The sequence below is a fragment of the Hippopotamus amphibius genome, chromosome 5 (assembly GCF_030028045.1).
Source record: "Hippopotamus amphibius kiboko isolate mHipAmp2 chromosome 5, mHipAmp2.hap2, whole genome shotgun sequence".
NCBI classification, from domain to species: domain Eukaryota; kingdom Metazoa; phylum Chordata; class Mammalia; order Artiodactyla; family Hippopotamidae; genus Hippopotamus; species Hippopotamus amphibius.
In genome coordinates this window covers 74349808-74373122 of record NC_080190.1, presented here as the reverse complement: position 1 = coordinate 74373122, position 23315 = coordinate 74349808, and the positions used below count along the sequence as shown (strand labels likewise).

Sequence of the window (23315 nt, the reverse complement as noted above, 5' to 3'; positions counted from 1 at the left end):
ATCTCAGCAATTGGATGGTGTTGCTCTGTGGTTAACCATCCAGAATGCAAAACTAGGTTTTATATTCATGTTGATATGATTCTACAGAATTCAAGAGTTGTAAAGAATCTAAAAGGCTCTGAGACTCTGTGAACAATCTGTAGAATTTGTACTGGTAGGTTACTTTTTCTTTAGACTTCATATATGAAATAAAATTAGAAGGCAGCCTTCAATGTGTATGCACAAGCTCTCTAGGGATTTATTTATTATTTACTTATTTTTTTGGAGCAGAGAAAGGTTTACTGCGAGGGCAAGCAAGGAGAGTGCGTGGCTTGCGCTCAAAACCCCCAAACTCTTTGATGGTTTTTGGGGAAAGGTTTTTTATCTCTAGGGATTTTTTTAAAGGCAGAAAATCAGAAATCTTAGTATTCAAGGGGCTTTTGAGATGTCATTTCAAACTTGGCTCAGCCAAGTTTCACCTTAGGGTGGTCCAGCCCTTATTCCATGGAGTGAAGGGGAGAATGGTGAGGGCCAGTGTCTTCTTGGAAAAACCATACTCTCCTCCATCCTCCCACCACTTGCCTTTTCTCTTTCCATAGCTCTTATTTTCTAACTCTTTAATCACTGTCATGAAGCACTAAGCAGCAAAGTTGGCACAAGGTTTCAGAGAAATGCAGGAAAAGACAACACTTCCATTTTGTAATGTGCAGAGCTGCCCTATCTCTTGGATTTCTTGCCTGGGTATTTGACAAGCTGAGCATACAGGTTTATTTACTGAATGATAACTACATGTCAGGCACTGTTCCAAGTCTTTTACCTAAATCATCTCACTTAATCTGTACCAAAAACTCAAAGTTGTTTCCATTTTTTTAGACTGCAAAAGCTTAGAGAGGTTGTGTATCTTTTCCCACAAGAGTTAAACTTAATATTCCATGGGTATTATCCCTCCAATTGGGACTACCATGAATCATCAAAAGGATGTTTATTTTTTATCAGATTGGGAGGAAATAAAAAAAATGCCCAAACTTTGGTTGGCATCCAAGCAGAGAGATATGAATCAAGTTTTTCTCTCATTGATTGCCTGCAACATCTAACCATTCTTGTCTTCAGGATTGAGAATGTATTCAGACTCAAAGAATTTAAATATTCCTTCCATGGGACCACATTTGGGCATCACCCATTTCCTCTACATTCTGGAAATGCATGTCACTAAGATATTCTGTTCCTGGAGAACTGGCGAGAAACAGGAGGGAGTTGCTGGCAAGTCACTTCATGTCTCCTACTGTTGTTTCTAATACTTTCACTTCTGTGGTTGTGCAAATGCATGATTGATTTGTTTCCACCCAAGAGTTATTTACTCCCAAATTATTTCCATATTTTGTAGACTATAGTCTGTAAATGTCTGACTGATGAGGCCACCTGCACATGAACTCAGTGAAAAATCCCGCATCTAAATGGCTTAAGTAAAAATACCCAACTTAAAGGCACTAGCAGCACAGGGTGAGATTTTCAAATGCAGTCAAAGGGAAGAGCATGGCTTCTCCTTTGACAGGAAGTCAGCAGTGTTGCCACACCAGTGCCTTTCCATGGTGCATACCTCACCTGCCTCCTAATTGGAAATTCAAGAGAGCAAAGTCTTCATCTGAAAATAAAGTCATGAGATACGGAATAATCTCATAAATTAGCACTTTGGAAGAAAGAGATATATCCAAAGCTCACAGTGCTTAATTCAACTTCCGTGGCTCTGGTCAGTGGCCCTTCTCCCTATTTATTTTTTAAAATTATCTTTAACCTTTTTTTTCTTCCTTATGTCGCTTCTTTCAATTAAAATTCTTTTATTAAAGAAGCTGAACATTTTTTTTTTAATTTTTTTATTTTTTTGGGGGGTACACCAGGTTCAATCAACTGTTTTTATACACATATCCCCGTATTCCCTCCCTTCCTTGATGCCCCCCTTCGAGTCCCCCCCACCCTCCCTGCTTATGTCGCTTCTTGATTACTTATTCACATACACCTACACACAGAACACAAACACATTCTCTCTGGCTAACTTTTAACTCTACATCTTTTATGCAGTAGTCACATTCTTCTAGTAAAGAGGAATTATTGCTACTTGCCTAGCAGCATTCAGTTAGGGCATTCAATTAAAGAAATACCATATATATTTCCATAAGAAAAAGTCTGGTAAATCTTCAACTTGCAGAAAAGCATTCATTTCAGAAATGCTGCACTCATAAGTTTCCCAATTCAGAATTCACTGTTTTTATCTCCGACTGGTAGAATTTATTCTACTTAGCTAATGTCACAGTGATGAAAAACTGAATTTTGACAACTGATATACCATACAATGGAAGCGTGAAAAAAAACAGCATAGAATTCTTGCTTTTGAATGTTTATCATGAAAATACTTGAGTTACCTCTAAACCAGCAGAATTTGTGGTTCCTATATTGCTGATATAGGGTTGTTGAAATCCTTTATGTTTTGCCAGACATTGCCCTAAGAGAGACTTAGACCAACTTTCTGTAGGTAAGACCCCAATGGTATGCATTACGTAAAAGATGTCTGATCTGGACCACCCACCTTTTTTTTTTTTTTTCTGCTCACACATTTTTATTGAAGTATAGTTGATACAATAACAATATTGTGTTAGTTTTAGGTGTACAGTAAAGTGATTCAGTTATACATATATTTTTTCAGATTATTGGTAATTACAGGTTATTACAAGATATTGAATGTAGTTCCCTGTGTTATACAGTAAATCCTTGTTGTTTATCTATTTTATATACGGTAGTGTGTATCTGTTAACCCCGTCATCCTAATTTACCCCTCCTCCCCCTCTTCCCTTTGGTAATCGTAAGTTTGTTTTCCATGTCTGTGAGTCTGTTTCTGTTTTGTATACAAATTCATTTGTATTATTTTTTAGATTCCACATATAAGTGATATCACGTTGTCTTTTTATGTCTGACTTACTTTACTTAGTATGATATTCTCTAAATCCATCTGTGTTGCTGTGAATGGCAGTTTTTTTTTTTCTGCTCATACATATTTTTATTCATTTAAAAAATTTTTTAAGCTCTTTATTGGAATATAATTGCTTTACACTCTTGTACCACCAAAGGTACACCAAAGTGAATCAGCTGTATTTATACATATATGTAAGTGCTACTCTCTCACTTCGTCCCAGCTTCCCCTTCGCCCCCTGTTCCCCTAACCATGTGTCCCCAAGTCCATTCTGTACATCTGCATCTTTATTCTTGCCCTGTCACTGGGTTCATCAGTACCATTTTTTTAGATTCCATATATAAGGCTTAGCATACAGCATTTGATTTTCTCTTTCTGGCTTACTTCACTCTGTATGATAGTCTCTAGGTCTATCCACTTCATTACAAATAATTCAGTTTCATTCCTTTTTATGGCTGAGTAATATTCCATCATATGTATGTGCCACATCTTCTTTATCCATTTATTTGTTGATGGGCATTTAGGTTGCTTCCATGTCCTGGCTGTTGTAAATAGTGCTGCAATGAACATTACGGTACATGTTTCTTTTTGGATTATGGTTTTCTCTGGGTATATGCCCAGGAGAGGGATTGCTGGATCATATGGTAGTTCCATTTTTAGTTTTTTAAGGAACCTCCAAACTGTTTTCCATAGTGGCTGTACCAACTTATATTCCCAACAGTGCAGGGGAGTTCCCTTTTCTCCGCACCCTCTCCAACATTTATTGTTTCTAGATTTTTTGATGATGGCCATTCTGACCGTTGTGAGGTGATACCTCATTGTGGCTTTGACTTGCATTTCTCTAATGATTAGTGATGTTGATGGACCACCCACCTTTAATAGGTGTGTCAATGTATTGGAAACTGTGTCTTTTTCCTGCAGTTATGTTTTTACAGTTGTCAGCTCCTTTCCATGGAGGCATAGGATATTTGCCACTCAGAAAATCCCCCTTTGTGACCTCACTGGAGATCCTTCTTCCTTCTGAGCTTGGGCAAAAATTACACTACCTAGAAGTCCAGAAAATTTTTACAGATTTTTCCAAAGGCTTTCTCAGATCTGTCTCCGAAGAAAAGGTTGATCTTCAGGAGTCCACCAGTGCAAACTTTGACTTAATTGCTGGTAGAATCACCCAAAATCAGATTATAAGAAGTCATTAGGGTAGAGACATCATTTTTGTTTTTTCCAAAACTGTACATGTCTAATGACATAACCATATTAGCCACGAGCAGAGAGCCAGACTGCTCATTTACATCATGGCATTGCACTCTGCTGGCAACACTGAAGACAAAGATAACGGTCATTCAAGCCGCCTGGTTCCTGAAGCACACACAACTCCACGACCCAGCACCTTTAAAGTTTCAATAGTTTTTTAAAAACAATGAAAGTTACGCACATGATAATGATGGTAGTCCTTAAAGAAAAGACTGGATGCATTTTATAGCTAAACGATTTTATTGGCTTTTTGTGAAATAAAAAACACAAAACAAACCACCATCGTTAAAGGCCATAGTCAGCGTCAACCAAATGAACCAGCCACTTGGTTACAGCAGCTGATAACAAACACCAGTGGATATTATTGCTTACACCCCAGGTTCATGTATATGTCCGTTACATTTTGGCAAGATGACAATCACATGGGAGCTTTGGTTGTATAAATTTAACTCTGACTACTCCTCGAAAACTCAAATTCTACCATCTTATGATGGGATACATGCTGATTCTTCCTCTCATTCTGTCTCCATTCTCCTTCCATTAATGACTTATAACCTACTGACCCAAAATTAAAGTAGATGCATTTACAATCATCCCATCCTTCCCTACTCTACTGCCCCTCCTTTGTCATGAGAGGGTGATAACATTTCTGGGCCTCTACCAACTCTCGTATCTGGTGTGTATCCACGGCCAGTCATAAATGCCCATCTGTAATCTGGAGAGATTTTCAAATATATTTGGCTGTCGACATTGGAGTTTGGACTCAACTCTCTTTTCCAACTTCTGAAAGCTAGAAAAAAAATCAACAGCCTTTAGCATCAGTAAATTGACCTCCCAACAGAATAAGCTCCGGGCTTCACCACACAACATCCCATGACAGGTATGGAAGTGTGGCCTTAAAATGCTCTGCATGAGTGCTGTAACATTTTAATTTACAGAGAAGCAATGATTGACGGCCTCTCAAAAGCTCCCGTGCTCAATACTTTCTATTTTAACACTGAAAACTCAGAATGACAAAGGGTCAGAACGAACTCACAGTAGCACCATTTCCTAGACTCTTGGAGTAAAATTCCCATCTGCGTTGGAGAATGCAGTGACCCTAGACCACCCAGCCTCCAGCTTCATGCCTTCACAGGCCCCTGCTGAATTTCAGCAAGGGTTGGTGGTCTGCCTTGGTCTACTTCTGCAGCGACGTGAATTTTCCCTGGGAAGAGTTAAAAATATGGGTCTTACAAAGTGAAGTTGGCCGCAGGTGAGAGACCTGAGGAAGCCTGTTTCCGGTGGGGAGATGTGACAAGCCTGCAGACGCTGGGACAGAGTCCAGGGACCCTTTCCCTTGCCCATCTCGATTCAAGTCAGTGGAGAATCTGCATGCAGAAACATGGCAAGATCAAGGAACACTGAGAGATGTACATCCTAATACGGCAATCTGAACACCAATGCTCTTACGGGTATCTTCTATGTTCAGGTCCACCAGAGAGTTTGCCCTGGATAATGCTGGGATTTAATAAGCCCTTCTAATGATTATAAAGATTATCCTCTTAAATCTAGACATTTTACACAACAGAAGATGTGATATCACTATATTTTACACGGCACATATAACCATATAATTACTAGCACTTACATGGCAAATATTGTAAATACACATTCTTGGAGTTGACTTGGTAATTATACCGATGCCATTCGGCAGAAGAAAGATGAAACACTCCCTAACTTGCATTTTGGGGAATTTCATCCCGACTCTTTACTTCTCGATGAAAAGGATAACCCTCTAATTAAGTAATAATGCTCGCTGGCCAGGTGGGCAAAGAGACTCACAGGGCGACTTCGTGGTTAGTGTGTGGCCTGTAAAATAAAGTAATACACAGTATTTTCATTTACAAGAGACCATATAAAAATATTTTCCAATTTGGAATTTGAAACTTGAAAGCTGGATTTTTTTTTCCTTTGTATAAGAAATGAGATAACGGACTAAAGTTTATTAAGCCTTCTAACAAAAAAATAAACATTTAAGTTTAAGGAATGCAGTGAGTGTCAACTTCCCTTTTTGTCCAGGCTCATGGATTGTGAGCTTGTGCTTTGATCCCAACAAAGATAAATGCACAGAAGTGGAGGAAGATCAGTGCCTGAAACCTGAACTACATCTTATCTCTAATAATAAGACTAATTTTACAGTAGTGCTTTTAAAAGTGGTGTGTCAGATTTCGATTTTTTTTTCCCCTCTTCCGCCTCAGGCAACCGCTGGAGATGAATTCCAGAAGCACCACTTTCGTCTTGAGTGATGTTTATTTAGTGCAATATCTTCCTTCTCTCTTTCCCTTTTCACCCGCTGGTAGTGGTCTTCTTCCTTCAGATACCACACAGGGGGCCAGCGGTGCCGCTCAAAGTATTCCTGGTTGTCTGGGGAAGGAAAGATGCAGATGATGACACCTGCTCTCCATTCATGGCTACTGTGTGCTAGGTTCTGTGCTTAGGCTTCTCCTGTATGATTATCGTGTGCGTCCTCTCAGCAACCCAATGGACAGGGTAGGACCAGTGGCAGAGTGTGATGGTGAAGTTTTAAGAGGTAGAATCACTTGTCTAAAATCATGCAGCTGGACACACTGAGCCTGAACCCAGGACCCCTTGATTTCAGCGTGTAAGCTCGCTCCCAAGTGTGCCTCTCCAGACAAGGGTGAGTCAACAACCTCTGCTCACTATGCAGCAGGGCACCCTGAACGCCTCCTCTGCCCCAATCCCCCTAACCGTGAAGTTCTCCAGAGAGAATCTGCAACCTCTAATTGCTTCGGTCATGTCACATGAACCTGTGACTACCATACGAGGAATTCTCCCAGAGACGGGGGCTGCCCATGGTCCTTCTGGAGGGCAGTGACGGGAAACCCTTCAGTCAGGTGGGGACTGGATGGCCTCACCTGCAGATTTCGATTTGATTTCCTTGCGGAACTTGGAACACACACTGTTGTAGTTGGTGCAGATGTGGTGCAGACACCAGGCGGCCAACTGGTGGGCATTGTGAAACTGCAGGGAAGTGACCAAAAGGGGGTCAGACTCTGTTTTCTAAAGTGGGGCTACAAAGAAATAAAAAGGCACGGCAGGGGTCAAAGAAATAAAGGGCCCAGATGACTCATTCAGAAACCTCTTGTTTGGACCACAGTGTTTCCGGTGCCAGCCACACGTAAGTGTTTGCCACACCCCTCCCCTCCTCCCTGGGGTACATGCACTAAAAGGAATCACTGTGTCACATCAGGAGGCTAGAGGATGCCTTGCCTTCTCCCCCTCCCCTCCACCTGCCCTCTAAAGATAAGTGGCTGTGGCCTCTGGAAGGCACCAGCCCACAGCAGAAAGCAGCGATGTCATCTCTGTTTAAGGAAGCCTCGGCAACAGAATCCTCTGTGTCGCATGTCAGAGCTCAGCTGGCTGGGGCCAGAGATCTGGAAGAGACTGTGGCATATGTGATGTCCTGTACCTGTCCTTTGGTTACGTAAGAAGAGCGGGTGGTGTGGGTGGGGAGAGAGGGATCCAGACATTCCATCCACCCTCCCCTTTCTGAGCAGATGCTCAGGACTGTGCAGCTGAGGTAGCTGAGACTGCAAAAGACCCGATGCTCAAAAATCCATAGTCAACTCCCCATTCCTTCCCCAAATTTGGCAGGTCTCCCCCATCCCTCACTCTTTCTGTCCAGGCCCCTCTTGGACATCCATTCCGTTGTCTGTTGCTCTTGAAGTTACTTTGAGCAGCCAAATCCCTGAAACCTGCAGCGCGCCTCGTCTGGGGCCCCCTGTAAATGCCCTGATCGGAGGCCAAAAGAAAAGCCAACATCCTCAGAAACTAACTCAAGAAACTCTCTGCAGATCACAAGCCCAACATGACCAACAATTTTAGCAGGTGCTTCCAGCTTCTCTTGATAACAGCTTTCTTTCTTGAAGTCAGAGTAGAGCAGTGCTGTACTGCTCAAGAGAGGCACTGGGGGCATCTCTTCCCTACTCTGAGCTCAGTGACTTTGCTTTGTTAAAGTTGGTCATGAAAGGGTAATTGCACCCCAGAAACTGGAAAATGCAACAGATCAGGGTCCCACCTGTCCCCAGGCTGACTGTTAAATACTTAACCCTTGGGTTAGGGTCTAACGAATAAGCTAAGATGTGGGAGACTCTGCCCTAAACTCTTCCTGCCAAGGCTTGTCAGAGCTTAGCAGGAATCACATGATTTCCTTGCAGGGTGTATGTGCGGTCGGGGCAGGGGTGGGGTGGGAACACAAGGCAAACAGACACATTAAATCATTACCTGGAGCAGGCTGGCCCTACGTGAAGTTCTGGGTCATTCGATTGTTCTCTAGGAGGAATACTTACTGGAGAGGACACAAGTCATAAACCATCCCCCCAGGCCTGTTTCAAATACCCCAGATTCCAAATGTGGACAGTCCGTGTTGACAGGGGCCTGCTGATTTTACTGCGATTGATGTCTGTTCTCAGTTTTAAGTGTAACCTCTGTGAGGTTGCTTTTCACACTGGATTTTAATAATTAGTGCTTGTGTCTGTTTCCCTCAGTGGCTCATGATGGCCCCAACGGCAGAGAACCTACCGTGTTTGTATCTACATATCCTCTTGTCTAAGGTGGTGGCTGGTACAGGAAGGGGGTGGTGGGGCATAACAAATCCTGGTTGAATGTTAAGTCAGAATGAGCAGGTTCCTGTGAAGTCCTGATGCACCGTTTTCCCTTTTGAGAAATCCCAGTTGAAACTGCCTGACCTAAGACTTAGTAAGTAAACCATTGCCCTAACCGAGACAGGGAACAATGAAAGCCCAACCGCACAGGCCACAGAAAGACTGAAGAGTTTATTCTTAGTTCCTTCAGAGTGTAAACTCACTGCCAGTAAGTCTAGGCCAGGGACTAAATAACTCCACATACGTGCCTTGGAGTATGAGAGGGCTTCCCCTCGTCGATGCTCTTTCTGGAATGTTCTCTCCCACCTGATTCTCAAAATAATCTGTAAGGTTGACGGTGTGAATTTCCTACCGACCAAGACACTGAGTCAGAGTTTAGCTTTGTGCCTTCAGTAAGTTATGTAGTGACAAAGCTGAGGCTGGATCTCAGACCCTCTCTAGAGGAGGAAGAGGGCAAGTGTGAGTTGGGATAGGGAATCACAATGTCACTAGTAACAAGTACTGATTTAAAAAAAAACCCAGGAGAGCTGCAGTGAGACATGAGGCATCACCGGACTTCATGGAATTCTAGAAACTGTCTGATCTCGGCCAATCCGTGTCTGAGAATTCAAAAAAGGAGAGATAAAGCCTTCCCCTCCCGTGCCGTGAGTTGTTCTCCCACATGTGAAGCTGGTGCCTCGGGCAGGGGGAGTGGGGGAAGGGGGCACAAGGGGGCTGGTGTGGGGGTGGGGGTCCTTGTTTTTTGAAACGAAGCCCAGCAGGGTGAACGGTGCATGAAACGTAAAACTCTCAGATCTTCTCGCTGCACACAGTGGGGGGCCTCTGTGACTCGGTGGTGACATCTTTATTTAGACAGATGCAACAGTGGAATGTTTTATCAGCATTAAATGAACTGGTTGAACACACTGAAAAGGTGAAAGGCAAACTGTTACAAACCTGGGCCAATTCCAAATAAGAGAGCACTTCCCCATCAATGCCCACGCCACTCATGGCAGCCTTGCTCAGCTCCTGGACCGCGTGTTGCTCTGGGGAGGAGAGGGGGAGCAGGAAAAAGTTAGTGCCTGGAGGCTGTGGTCTGGGACCAGCTAAGAGGGCAGGAAGTATGGGTCACAGCTTCATATGAACTGAATCTAGGGCCCACTCTCATGTGTGGCCTTTCAGTATGTGCAGTTCTGGTCTCCAGCCATCGCACCACCGACTCTGGGGACACTTGTTAGCTCTTCTGAAATAGCCAGTCTCCCAGACCTTCTCTGTCTAGTATGGTAACTACCGGCTACCTGAGACTATTTAAACTTAAATTAATTAAAATTAAGCTAAACAATTCAGGTCCTCAGCCATGCAAGCCATATGTAAGTGTTCAACAGCCACATGTGTACTGGCCAACGTGGACATGCAGAGTTTCCATCACTGCAGACAGTACTGTGGGAGAGTGCTGCTCTGGACGGGCCAGTACCTGCCTGGAATCCTCTGGACCCTGTAGTTTCTTCCTACTTCACAGCTTTCCTGCTCACGTCACTCCAGTTCTCAATACTCTCTGGCCGTGGAGAGACCGAGTAACAGGAATGGGTCCAAATGGGGAATTAAAATTGTGAGTGCGTATGTGTCTCACCAGCTGCAGGCGGGGGATATACTGTTTAACCTCCTAGGGTCTGAAGATCAGGGGGCGCTTCAGCCACAAGTCACACAAGTGTAGATGGGAGGGCCATTTCTGCTTGGAAGCTGTGTTCCAGGCTTCTAAAGCTGAATCCAAACTGTGGTTCTGAGACTGAGCTGTCTTTTGCCTCTGTTAGGCTGTTGCCCGCCTCTGGCATTGACAAGTGTGGGTAGAGTCTTGGCCTGGCATTTTTCGCTCATTGATGTTGATGTATTCTTTTTTCATCTCTAGCACCACATCTATTCTTCTAGTATGTTGTCCAAATCATGCTTACTTTCTGCTCTGGTTCTGCATACTTACTTGTTAGTCAATATGCCCCCATCTGGTCAACATGGTATCAAGATTGGGATGGTTTCTTTGGCACAATCTTCCTCAGCTGGACTGACAAACAAAGAACTATTTGGAACTAAACTTCCCAGAGGAGTCACTGGGTTTTAAATTTTAGGTAACAGCAATATTTCTTGATATGCATTTAACACTTAGGTTTGCAAGGCATGTTCACCTCAGAAACCAAGTTTTAAACACTACGTTCTAAACACTCTATACTTATACTAAAGAGCAAATACTATATGTGTGATGAAAGGAATCATCTTAGGAAGCTGTATATGATATAATCATAGCAGTTAATAACGGCATTTAATAAGAATAGTAAACACATATAGAAGTCTGTAGTTCACACAAGAAGGTTTCTTTGGGTCAGTTTCTTTCATGGAGAAATCAGTCCCATGTTTTCATCATCTTACTTAATATTTAAGCAAAAATGGCACTACAAGATTGATCACAAATCTTGTTCAACAGATTTGGCTCCAAATTACTTTTGACGATTTAAAAAAATCCAATTTATCCTTAAAGGACAAATACTTGTAAAAACTGGAGAGTCAAATGGTTTGGGACTCTTACTTCTGAGAAAAGGGATTGCTCATTGCAGCTGCCTAGAATTAGTATTGAAAAAGCAGCAGTACTCATTGAATCTATGACTTCAGGTATATTGGTTAAAAACAGTTTAAAAGAAATGAATAGCAATACTTCAACTATCTCCTGCTGTCCCGCTGGTGAAGAAGGAAGGTGAGGAGAAAACTTTCATCTCCAGTTGGTTGAGTGCAGTAGAAACCTGGAGCCCAGAGAAATAAATCTTTTTTCTAAAGACATTGCCAGAAAGTCAAGGGCAGCTGTGACTGATTGGTTTGTTCATACATTTATTTTCATTTAACGATGCAACACATTTTTACTGGGAACCTCATATGTTGCACTTTTCTGTGTGCATAGGCCAGTGAGTAAAACAGGTATTATTCTGCTTTCAGGGTTAACAGGAGTCAATTACATGTCGCAGGAAACACCCTTATTGCGAATAGACACCTCTGGTGAATGAAGCAGAAGGTTTAAATTCAAGAGAGAGGTATCTGAAAGCATGTATCTTATTTAGACCTGCTTCTGCTTACCTACTGAGCGAATGTAGAAATGGTACATAGGAGTCTGTGAAGTTAAACCGAGTCTCGGTTTTCTCTTTTTTCCCAAATGATCTTAACAATCTCAGAACATTTTCTAAAATAGCTTTAAGAAAACCACTTACATAATGCTTACTAGGTGCCAGACACTGTTCTAAGAACTTCCTCTCTCTTTATATATGTGTAATCTCTTAACTCATTTAATCTTCATAACAATTCCATGGTAGAATATTATTATCCTCATTTTAGAGAGAAAGCTGAGACACAGAGCAGTTAAATCAAGTAGGAAGTCATCCAGCCAGTAAAGAGTGGAGCCAGGATTTGAACACATGCAATCTGAATCTGAAGCCTACGTTCTTAACCACTGCCTCCTACTGCCTCTTTCTTAGACACGGTGTCTGAGCACACATTATGGGCATAGATGGACACAACAGCTTTATTTCCAATTCCGTTGGTCCCTCCACAACTGAGGCAGAGGGTGCAGAGCACGGGCCTCAGGGACGGGGGCCGTGCATGACTCATCTTTAAATATGCATCTGCAGGACCTACTGCAAAGTAGGTTCTTAAAAAATAGCTGTTGAACTGAATTGGGCTGTCGGATACATTTGATCAGCTCATATCACCCTGTACCAAACTGTCCTATATTGGGTGATAAAACATTAATTTTTATTCCCTGGAAATCTTATTTTTGCTTAAATGTGATTTTGATAAATATGACAGGTGGACACCACATGGCCCTGGGTCATCAGCCTTACCTGCAAGTGCAACCAAGTGTGGTAGGCAAAATCTGTTTGCCAAGGCAATTAGTTCCAGTGGGTCCAGGTCCAAGTTAGGTGACAACTGCTTGGTGTAGAGATAATCCAGTACCGCCTGCATTGACATCTTGTTTATGTTCGGGAGGTATACCTGAAATGTTATTTGAAAAGGTAAGTTCTGCTGAAGAAAGCAGTGGGCACATTTCCAGGCTCTGCTGCTTGTAAATATCCCCGCCGTGTGATTCATTAGTAGCGAGCCTGGGACCCCTCGCTTGGAAGCTGTGCAGGGAAAGTTGTTCACTATTTACGGCTTTAAACATAACAGTTTGATTTGTAGATGACAAAAGAGTGGGGCTGCCTGACAAAGCCTGATTTGGAATTTTTAAATGGCTATTTGGGCTTATAAATCAGACAAATGGGCTGTAAATGTATGATGACATTATAGGCCCTCCTTGCCAAGTACCTTATAATACTCTATTGTGGGGAAAGAAATCTCCTAGCAACATGACAGGTGTGGGGGGGGAGCTGCAGGCTGCACTGTTGCTGACACATGATGGAGCCCAGCTCTCTAAGATGTCAAAACAGAGGATGAGCAACCACCCCGGTTGCCACGATGACTGGCTTGAGTCCAACCTTCTATCAATAAATGCTAGCATGAAATCAACTATACATCAATAAGAAAAATAAAAAAGTGTATGTTAGCATGATATACACACTTTGTTTTTCCTATGGCACAACCACACAGATTTACAACTACACGAATATTATCAGGTATTAGTAGATGCAGAGAAACCTGTGCTTGGGACATCTGGGGAATGGCTGGGTATGGGGGCTCCCTGGGGGGTCCCCTGAATCTCCCGCCTGAGTGCCTGTAGTCGTTGCCCATATTCTACATGCTAGAGTTTGCTGGAGAGCCAGGGCTGCCTGGGAAGTAGAGTTCTGAATGGCTGGGCCTGGATCAATGGGGAAATACACGTTATAGCAGCTCTTCTTGTTTCTAACTCCTTGAGCTGTGCCCTGGCGTAATACAGAATGCTGCCACCAGCGCTTGCTATTGGAAAGATGGTAAGAATTCACCTAATAGAAGGCCTCCTAGGCACAAGGTGCTGTGCTAATAAGCTTTCCACAGGCATTATCTATTTTGATCCTTAGAGCCTCCCTACGAGGAAGAGACTATTATTTTTGCCATTTTACAGATATGGGAATGGAGGTTCAGGGAGGTGAAGTCCGGTGTCCAGGTCACGGTGCTAGGACTGATATTTGAACCCAGGAAATATGATTCTAAAGTCTATGTTCAGAACTGCTGTGCAGGACTGGAAACCCTTAATGGTAAGGAAGAAAGCTACAATACAGTGCCTTATTTCACTAACAGTTTTTAAGAATTAGATTTCTAAGTTCAAAAGGATGAACAGTTATAGACTTCTTAATTCTGGTACTTAATAAACCTCTCTATACAGCATATGAAAATATACATCTATATATGATTACATTCATGTATTACATATGATTATATCTGTATATTATATATGATTTCATCTATATTATATATATCTAATCTCTACCTATATTTGTGTGTATGTGTGTGTATATATATGTATATATGTATATTTGTTTATAAAATGCTTCCACAATCTACAAGGGGCTTGTGGCCATTGCAGTCTTATAGTGGTGTGGTTCCAGAATTGTTTACACTATAGCAACCATCTATATCATTTTCCTGCAATAGCCACCAGCCACCTCAGAGAGGGACTGTCCCATCAGACAGTTAGAGCTTTCCCTAAGTGTATCAAATGGAGGGCCCAGAAAAATTCCTGGAGATATTAAGAAAATTACCCCATCCTCTCTCAGTCATAGTGAGAAAAAATTGTGATTCTATTAATAAGCTGCGTGGGTTACTACCATCAATGACTTGACAAATGTGATCATTTCAAGTTTCTAGCACAACCTCTACGATAAATAAAACCTAGCAAGTAGAAAGTATTACTGATATTAAAATAAAGAAGCTGTTGTATTGCAATTACTTGCTATTCCAGTGACTCTAACACTGATGATATGTGTGTGTATATATGTTTATGTACACACGTGTTTATCTCATATAGACATGAATTTATTTATGGCAAATGACATACGGCACAATTTCATTTCTCTAGAATGGTGTTTGGATTAGTACAATTTTTAGATAACTGAAGGTTAATTAAGTTGTGAAACTTTAAAATCTGGGCCATTGTGGCAGTAAGAATATATACATTTTACAAAGTGCTAAATGCTCTAAAGTGTTAGTGATGATAAATACAAAAAAGTCCCAGAGCTTCCTGTGAACACCTGTTCCCTTGGGGATGGGGATGTCATTGTTTCTGAAAATAATGGCTTGGAGGACAGGGCAAGAGACTGGGGCTGGCCCAGAGATGTGTCGCTAAAATGCTGTGTGATCTTTGACAAATCATTCACCCTCTCTGAACCTCAGTTTCCTCATCTGTGACATGGGAGAGATTTGGAAGAGATGACATCTAAAGCTTTTTCTTCACTGAGATTATGGATTTTGAAGATACTCAGATTACTTTAGCAATTTTTCTAACACTGTGTTCTAAGTAACGGCAAAACGGACATTCTAAATAAAAAAATTGTTCCTGGCAGCGGGAGATGACAGATTCCAGTAAGCAGCCCTGCCCCAACACTCCCACTGTCTTCGGAGCATTCTGACATTTGTAATCATCCCTGACCTACTGTTTCCTTCTTGCTTAATATAACACTGACATTTTTTTTTTAAAGCAATGGCTGTTTTTGGCAAATGATGTTAGGGACCCTCCAAAGTAACCAGCAAATGAGAATAAACTAAAACAGTTTCAGAACACACATTTTTTCCCCCTCACTGCTGATTTTTTTTAAAAGCCTGTTTATGTGATCTCAACATTTATAATGAACTGAACAGTAACAGAGTGCCCTTTTTTTTATAGACCTTAAAAAAATAATACAAATAAAAGAAATGGAATTAAAAATGTTGTGCCCTACCTGCTGAATGTACCTTAAAAAAATACAAATATAATGCTACCCTAAACAATGACCCAGACCTATATTCCAGTTTAGTTTGTTTAAAATTTTAATTGTGAAGATCAGCTCAGACTAATAGGCTTATAATTAGAGATGGTCTCATAGAGAATGAGAAAGTATTCTAGATCCAGAGCATTGCTTACTACAAGCCGGGCATGCATTTTTAATGAACCACTTGCTGAGTACCTCTGGGGAGAGAATTATGCTTACTGCTGCATTAAAAGTAATGAGAAAAATAGAAGTAAAATACAGTGTCTTCTTAAATATTAAATGACAAAAAAAGTTAAAGGAACATCAGTGGGCATATTTTATTCCTTTCTGGATATGCAATGAATTCTATTAATGCAAACAAACAAACAAAAAAAGCTGGATTTTGTGGGGGATGTCAGATTTTCACCAGACAGTAAAGAGTTAAAAGGTGGCCTAGAAAGCAAAGGCCCATGTAAATATGGGCCTACCTTAGCCACAGAGCATTTACTCAACCTTTAACCAAGCGCCTCTTCTCTCCCCCATAACCACTCTACCACATTTTGCTAGTTTAGGAAGGGAACTGGGGGCTTGTCACCTGAAGGCTTCTGGGGGACAAAGACCTTGAACTCCTCATGGAAACAATTTAACAAGAATCCTCCAGGATAACAGTCACTGACACTTCCTGAGCCTTTGCATGTTCTAGGCACCAAATTTGATGCTTTACTTGTATACTCTCATGCGTTACCTGCCCTTTGAAGAAGGTTCTCTTGCGGTCCCCATTTTACAGATGAGGACACAGGTCTAAAGAGGGTCAGTCTATTGCCCGAGGTCAAGCTGAGACTAGAGTTCATAACTATGCAACATTCCAGTCTACCCTGGAAGTCGTGAGAAGGGGCAGGAGAGAGTGGACATATCCAAAGCTCGTGCCATTCTTCACATATGAGGTGTCTTGGCACAGACCTTCAGTTGCTTGGTTCCATGGCCTTTGTCTTTTTTTTTTAAAATTAATTAATTAATTAGGTTGTACTGGGTCTTAGTTGCGGCACATGGGCTCCTTAGTTGCAGCATGCATGTGGGATCTAGTTCCCTGGAACCCAGGCCCCCTGCACTGGGAGCACGGAGTCCTATCCACTGCACCACCAGGGAAGTCCGGACTTTGTCTTTTGAGCTGGGCTGAATCTATACATCCCTATCAGGCTCAGCTGCAGTTCTCAGTGGTGTGTCACCTAGTCCTTCTGGGGGAGGCGGGGCAGGAGGGATGCTAAATGGGTGCCGTCCCTGGGAGAGCTGTGATGCTACACACACATGTGGGTTCACATTGGCCGCCAAGTCTTTGTTTTGGTGGCCTCTCCCGCACATTTTAATCTGGAGACAATTACAGGCCATTCCGGGAAGGGATCAAGGGGATTAGCATTTGTGAGGTCAGCTCCAACAGTGTCCCTTTGTGCCTGGGCTCCTGACCCTGGTCAGCTTCTCTCTGCTGGGTGAAGAGCAGGCGCTCAGCGGCACCTTCAGCACACACTACAGCGAGTTGGGAAAAGAAGGGAAGGAGCCGCTGGGCTCTTTATCTCGGGGGAGGTTACTGTGGTCAGTGACGTGCCAGTTGGATGAGGTTTTATTAATTGGTGGCTCCTCCCAATTTTCTTGGAAGTGAGAGGGAAAGAACATCATTAATGCTACCGGCATCCAAGTAAGACTGACGTCATTTTGCATTTAGTGCTTACAAGGTGCTTCGCAAGTACCCACCCATACACCTCACAACCACATTGCGGGTTATGATTGCGTTTTCCAGACGGGGAGGCCGGAGCTCAGAAGGGTGGTCACTTGCCCAAAGCCACACAGCTTTATATACAGATGCGTTGGGGATCTGAGCGCCACAGCTGCTTCTTCACTGTGCAGCCTCTACCAGCTGTCACTGCCTCAGTAACAATGATCCCAGAGACCCAGGAAAGACTTCATTCAGCTACAGGTGAGGACCTCCTGGTTCACAAAGGCTGGCAGACACCAGAAGAGATCATCAGGATAATTCTAATGTCTTTTCCCCCAACAGCAGACAGACAGTCTTTGGCTGGGGGTCGGTTTAGGAGCAGCTGCAGTTTGTTCTGGGGGCAGGAGGGTGGCCCAGGGACAGCCGACCATCCTGGCTTGTGATTCTAGGATTCTCGTGCCCTCCTTGGGGATGCACATGCAAGATCCTGGGTCCCAAAGGGAGTGCTCAGATTTCTGGTCTGAGAGCCCCCCTTGGGAGTTCAGCTATTGTTTTCTGTATTTCTGTTAAAAGTGTAGAGCAATGCTGAGATAAGCAAAACAAGCCCCTTAGGACAATAAGCTTGATGGGGTGTCCCCGCGTGTTTTTCTTTTCTTTTCTTTTCTTTTTTTTTTTAAAGATGGTTAGGAAATACTTGCTAAACTTGACCAAAAAAGATGCCCACCCCTAGACTAAAGTCAGAAATGCCTGAAGGGAATTTTTCTTTCTTTTCCGGAAGTTTGTAACAAGGTGGAGCTACAGCGTCTCCAAAATACTGCTTGCTCAGCTCTAAGAATATCCCTCTTTTGGAGATAGGGTCAGCATTTGACAAGTGACCCACTGGCTTCTACCAGACTTAACAAGCACTCTGGGAGGCCTTTCAGGGGAGTAACCCTTTGCTCCGTTACTGTTTCCCTACAGTTGACAAACCCTTGAGACATGTCGGGGCGGAGCCTCAGGGAGTGTTGCAGGGGACCTCAAGTGTGACCTAGTGCATCCCTTGTCTTGCGGATGAGGAGACTGAGGCACAAGGAGGTGGCTTTTTAAGATTCCCTCTCTGTTAGTGGCAGAGCTGAGCCCAGGACGTGAGTGACTAAAGACACTTTTCACTGTCTCCAACTTCTCCTGCTTCAATGTGATTTTGATAGTACCTTGCCTGGTGACACTTGTTAAAAAATACAGCTGAGCATGTTTTCAGGGATGAGGAGAGCTATGTGGATGAAACGATACAGGAGCACACAGAGGCTTACACGTAACAAGTGAACGACAGACAGTAGCTCCGCGTGATCGCAGAATGAGAAGAAGAGGGTGAACTGACACTCGAGCACTGCCTAAAAAACTATTCCAGACTTCCTGGCGGTCCAGTGGTTAAGACTCCGTGCTTCCACTGCAGGGCACGTGGGTTCGATCCCTGGTTGGGGAAGTTCTGCATGCTGCACAGTGTGGCCAAAACAAAAAACCTATTCTAAGTTAGCAGTTAAAGAATCGAAGTCCTCTGGCCAGTTAAACACTTTTCAGTATAAATATACACACACATTCATAAAGATGCCACTTGGGCTTTTTGGAAGGTACCTACCTCACTGTTGGCGCTTTCGACAAATGACCCCCCGAACATGGCAGCCATCCACTTGCAGCTACAGATCAGCAGCGGTTTGTGGGCACTGATGGCTCCGTCGTCCACCTGAAACGTCACATCTGCCCAAGGATGGAAGAAGCACAAGCGTGAGCCAACCTCGTCGAGGGACTTCCATCATCCATCAGCCTATATCTCTCGTCTTCTCCATACCTTTAATCAGTGATGTTGTGTCCACCCTGCCTTGAGCACACCCAATTCTCTCCATGTCCTCCGAGGATTAAGGAGGAAGCGTTTAAAATTACACACAAGGTCACAACACAAATTCTCTGAACCATAAAGTCACATAAAGGAGAGGAGTATTTCATCCTTATTATGAAAAATTTCAAACAGAACAGTGGAAAGAATAGTGCAATGACAACTCGTTTATCACATGCTTAACATTTTGTCATGTTTGCCTTAGCTATACATACGTTATCATATGTATTATATATATGTAGACATTTTTTAACAGCATGATACTTCCTCCTAACTACCAAGAATTTTCTAAAATTAAGAACATTCTCCTAGATAACCATACCATTATTACTCTTAAGAAAATAAGCAATAATTCCCTAATATCATCCATTATCTAGTTCTTATTCAAATTGTTCTAATTATGCCCTAATTGTATTTTATAGGTTTCCTTTTTTCTTTAAAACAGAACCCAATTGAGGCTCCCACACTGTATCTGGTTATTATACCTCTGTAGTAAGGAACGGGAGATCTCATCACCTTCACTTAAGGTCCATTGTTTAATTTACTGCAGTTTGTAACATTTCTTTTCATTAACTTTCAAGGCTGCTTCTCTACCGTGATGGTCAGTGTTTGAGTAAATATTACTCAAAGCTTTAAAATTAATGAATACATTCAGTTACCACTTATTAAATGTATGGGACTATGATATGCATTGTGAAAAATAAAGGCAAAAATAGAAGTACCCCTAAAAATAGAAGTCAGGAAGTCAAATTTTTACAATGAAACATACACAGAGAGGACAATTACAGAACGAAAACAGCAGACGTGTGTAAGACAGGACAAGCATGGGCCAGTCGCTCCTCTTGGATACAAGCCACCAGAGTGCTTATGCAATTACGTAAGGGCGCTGTAGGAGGCCCTGGGCACAGTTATCACAGACAGGGAAGGGGCAAGAAGAACACAGACGAGCAGGATAAAGGAGGGTGAGAACCAAAAAGAGGGGGGATAGAGTCAGATGAGGCTTTCCAGATGGGAACGCAGAGGGTCACTCAAATCGCCCCAGGATTTCAGTGGCCTCGGGACCAAACGTCACTGATTTTTGGCATGGGTACGTGCTGAAGGGTCAGTGGAAAATAGATCAGGGAAGGAATCCTGAAGGGCGATTGTGAGCATCGAGCTGACTGGCTCAGGCTCAGGGGTAGCTCGGCCTACCCTTGAGAAGCACCATGACCACACGGGGCTTCAGGGCTTGCATTCAAATCCTGGCTGGACCATTTACTACCTGTATAACCATGGGCCAGTTACCTAACCTCCCTGTCCCTCAGTTTCCCCATCTGCAAAATGGAGATCACCAAATTTAACCCTCAAGTCTGATGAGAATGAAGTAAGTGAAATATATGTAACTTCAGTACACGCATGTTAACGATGGTTACCCTTCTCCTCCTCGTGTTTGGCTAATATTTGATAAACCACAACCACAGGTGTCGATGACTCTGCCACTGGACCCGCTCACCTGAGAACGTCCCCTTGCTGAGACACTCTTTTATCCGATTGGCTTTCCGGACGTGAAATGCTTTCGTAATCTCCTGGTTCATGAAGGCTTCCTTGTTCATGATGTTTTCCACCATCATTCGCAAATCAAACATCTCCAGGACCTCTGCGATCTGAGCCAGGCCCACCAGATCCTTTTCCTTTTCATCCAGTTGCCCCGTATAGAGAAACTGGAGCAGGGTCCGGAAAGGGCCGGGCTGGACGGACGGGTCCATCCTGACCACGGTCATGGGGCCCACCCGCTTTGAGATGGGGTTGACCTGCATTTCCTTGTGCATGCCAACGAAGCCCTTACTCCAGCTCGCCAGGGTCTGCGTCTCTGCCGCCGAGCCCTCGGCTTCCGGCCCTGGGGTCTCCTGTTGGGACAAGTTCTGGCTCAAGGACGTCCACTGATCGGCCTGAGGTGTCCTTGGGGTGCCCTCTTCCCTTTCCTTGTCTGGGTCAAGACTCAGTGCCCGTCCCTGGAAATCCCTGCTCTGCTTCTCTCGCTCACAAGCTCCTTCGCTCCACTGGGGGGTTTCTTCACATTCCATTAAAAAAAGGTCATAAAACTTGGAAGAGGAGGTAGCAAGGTAAATTCGGTGTGCAAAGATCTGCTCCTGGTCCTGGAGGATGAACAGGACGTCGGCACACAGAGGATTGTCCAGTAAACAGGCAGCTTCGTTTGTCCCAGTGGAGGGACATTCTGGAACTTTGATGACAGGTGGAGGGGCTTTTGGAGGTAGGAATGGTGCCTGAAGTAAAGGTTTCTGGACTTTCTTTAGGTGGGATTTCCAGAACTGCAGGTGCCGGCGGGAAATGAGGGCGGCTCGGATTGCATTATCAAATACATCCTTGATTCCAAACTGGTCAAATACACTTGTTTCATAGTAGGGTATGCCGAGTTCCTTTGCAACCTCTCGGCCTTTTTCTGGGGGCAAAATATCCCCTCTCTTTATGGGCCTGAATTAGAATATTTCAAAAATTAGGATCTGGCTTATTTCAGAAAAAAAAAAAGTACCCAGGGCCTAGCTAAGCACCTAATTGAATTATACATTTAAAATCCTATTCAGGCTTTTAACCAGATTCTTGAAAAATCTCCTACCAACCTCAAACTTTCAAAATATAAAGGACTTATGACTGCAGGAAAAAAAAAAAAAAAGCTTTCAGTAGTAACAACAATAGCTAAAGTATCAGCCATTTACTAGCTATTTGATCCTGGGCAAGTTACTTAACCTCTTTAAGCCTCGGTTTTCCCATCTGTAAAACAGGAAGAATAATAGTGAGTACTTGCATTGTAAAGGACGCCTGGAAGGTATAAACGAGCTAATTTGTCCAGCATAGAACCTGTCCCACAGTAAGTGCTTGATAAATGCTAGCTGATGCCATTATTGCCACCGCCACTTTCATCTTTATCCCCTTACGCTGACCTCTTGCTTTACACCTTAAAAATGAATCATATCCATTTTCTTACTTGAGCCTCATAGTAGCCCTATAGGTGTTATTTTTGTTCTACATTCTGAAGAAACTGAGGCAGAGAGTTTAAAGAGTTTGCCTGAAGTCACATTTGCAAGTTGCTGAGACCTTTACTAAGCAATCAGAGTCTAGAATTCCCCAGTTCTAGACTAAATGGTCCACATCCAACAGCTCATTAAGTCTCCTTGATTAGGTTTGTGAACCTTCTTTTATATCTCACCTCGCTTTTTACTTCCAGTTTCTTCAGTCAGGCCCTCATCATCTTTGGCTTGGACTAGCACACAAGCCTCTTAACCCATCTTCCTTCAGACTCTCCACGTTTTAGCTCCCAGTTCTCACCGGCACATGAAAACGCCTTACCTAATACAAGTATGACGTAGCCGCAGTTCTTTAAAAAAAATTTCCTTTGGTTCCACAGAGCCCATGAGTAAAGTCTACAGCCTTTAGACTGGCACACAATGCCCATTTACAATCTAATCAGACCCTGGGAAGCCAAACCTTTGGAAGCAGTATCGGCAGAATAGTGCTGTAATTACTGCATAACCATGGTCAAGACCCAGATGGATTCCAGGACGTGGGCAAGGTGGGCTCTGTTGTTACACTCTTCACACACACATCCTTGATTGTGAGACACAGTCTTAGGATATATCTTCCTAAATAAATATCTGGCTTACAAGACTAAGGGTGATATGTGTGGCAGGCACTGGTCTTAGGAGAAATAAGGTAATACTAGGTAGGATTTGGATTTGAGGACCTAGATGGAAAAGAGGGAAAATTTCAGGGTGTTGCAAAGGTGGAAGAGAAGTGCAGGGAAGAAGATTTAACTTCAGGGTTTGCTCCTGCGGGCATTGTGTGCATCACTAACTGGTGAATCTCTTCAAGGCTTAGCTCAGATACTGCCTCCTTCATGAACTCTCAGAACTGTCTATGAAAGGGACGGTCCCCTAGAGCTCTGGAACTCTCCTCCAGGCCTCCACACATCTGTGGGGTGAGGCCCGACTATCCTAACCTCTGTAACGGAAAG

General features: G+C 43.2%; 1 protein-coding gene across 6 annotated transcripts in view; it reads right to left on the bottom strand.

The window, feature by feature from the left end:
* Window positions 1–4417: 4417 nt before the first annotated feature.
* The window catches only part of RHOBTB1 (Rho related BTB domain containing 1), a 122733-nt gene continuing 103835 nt past the window's right edge, over window positions 4418–23315 (bottom strand). For 4 of the 6 annotated variants that reach the window (XM_057734826.1, XM_057734825.1, XM_057734824.1 and 1 more), the window contains 6 exons: window positions 20799–21778; window positions 19052–19170; window positions 12711–12861; window positions 9793–9881; window positions 7108–7213; window positions 4418–6595 (listed from right to left, as the gene is read on the bottom strand). In XM_057734826.1, the coding sequence (XP_057590809.1) occupies window positions 6426–6595; window positions 7108–7213; window positions 9793–9881; window positions 12711–12861; window positions 19052–19170; window positions 20799–21778 (1615 nt within the window). In that variant the 3' untranslated portion in view covers window positions 4418–6425. Of the gene's footprint in view, window positions 6596–7107; window positions 7214–9751; window positions 9882–10810; window positions 10892–12710; window positions 12862–19051; window positions 19171–20798; window positions 21779–23315 lie in introns of those variants that run through there. The other 2 variants (XM_057734828.1, XM_057734827.1) reach the window with 2 other exon arrangements.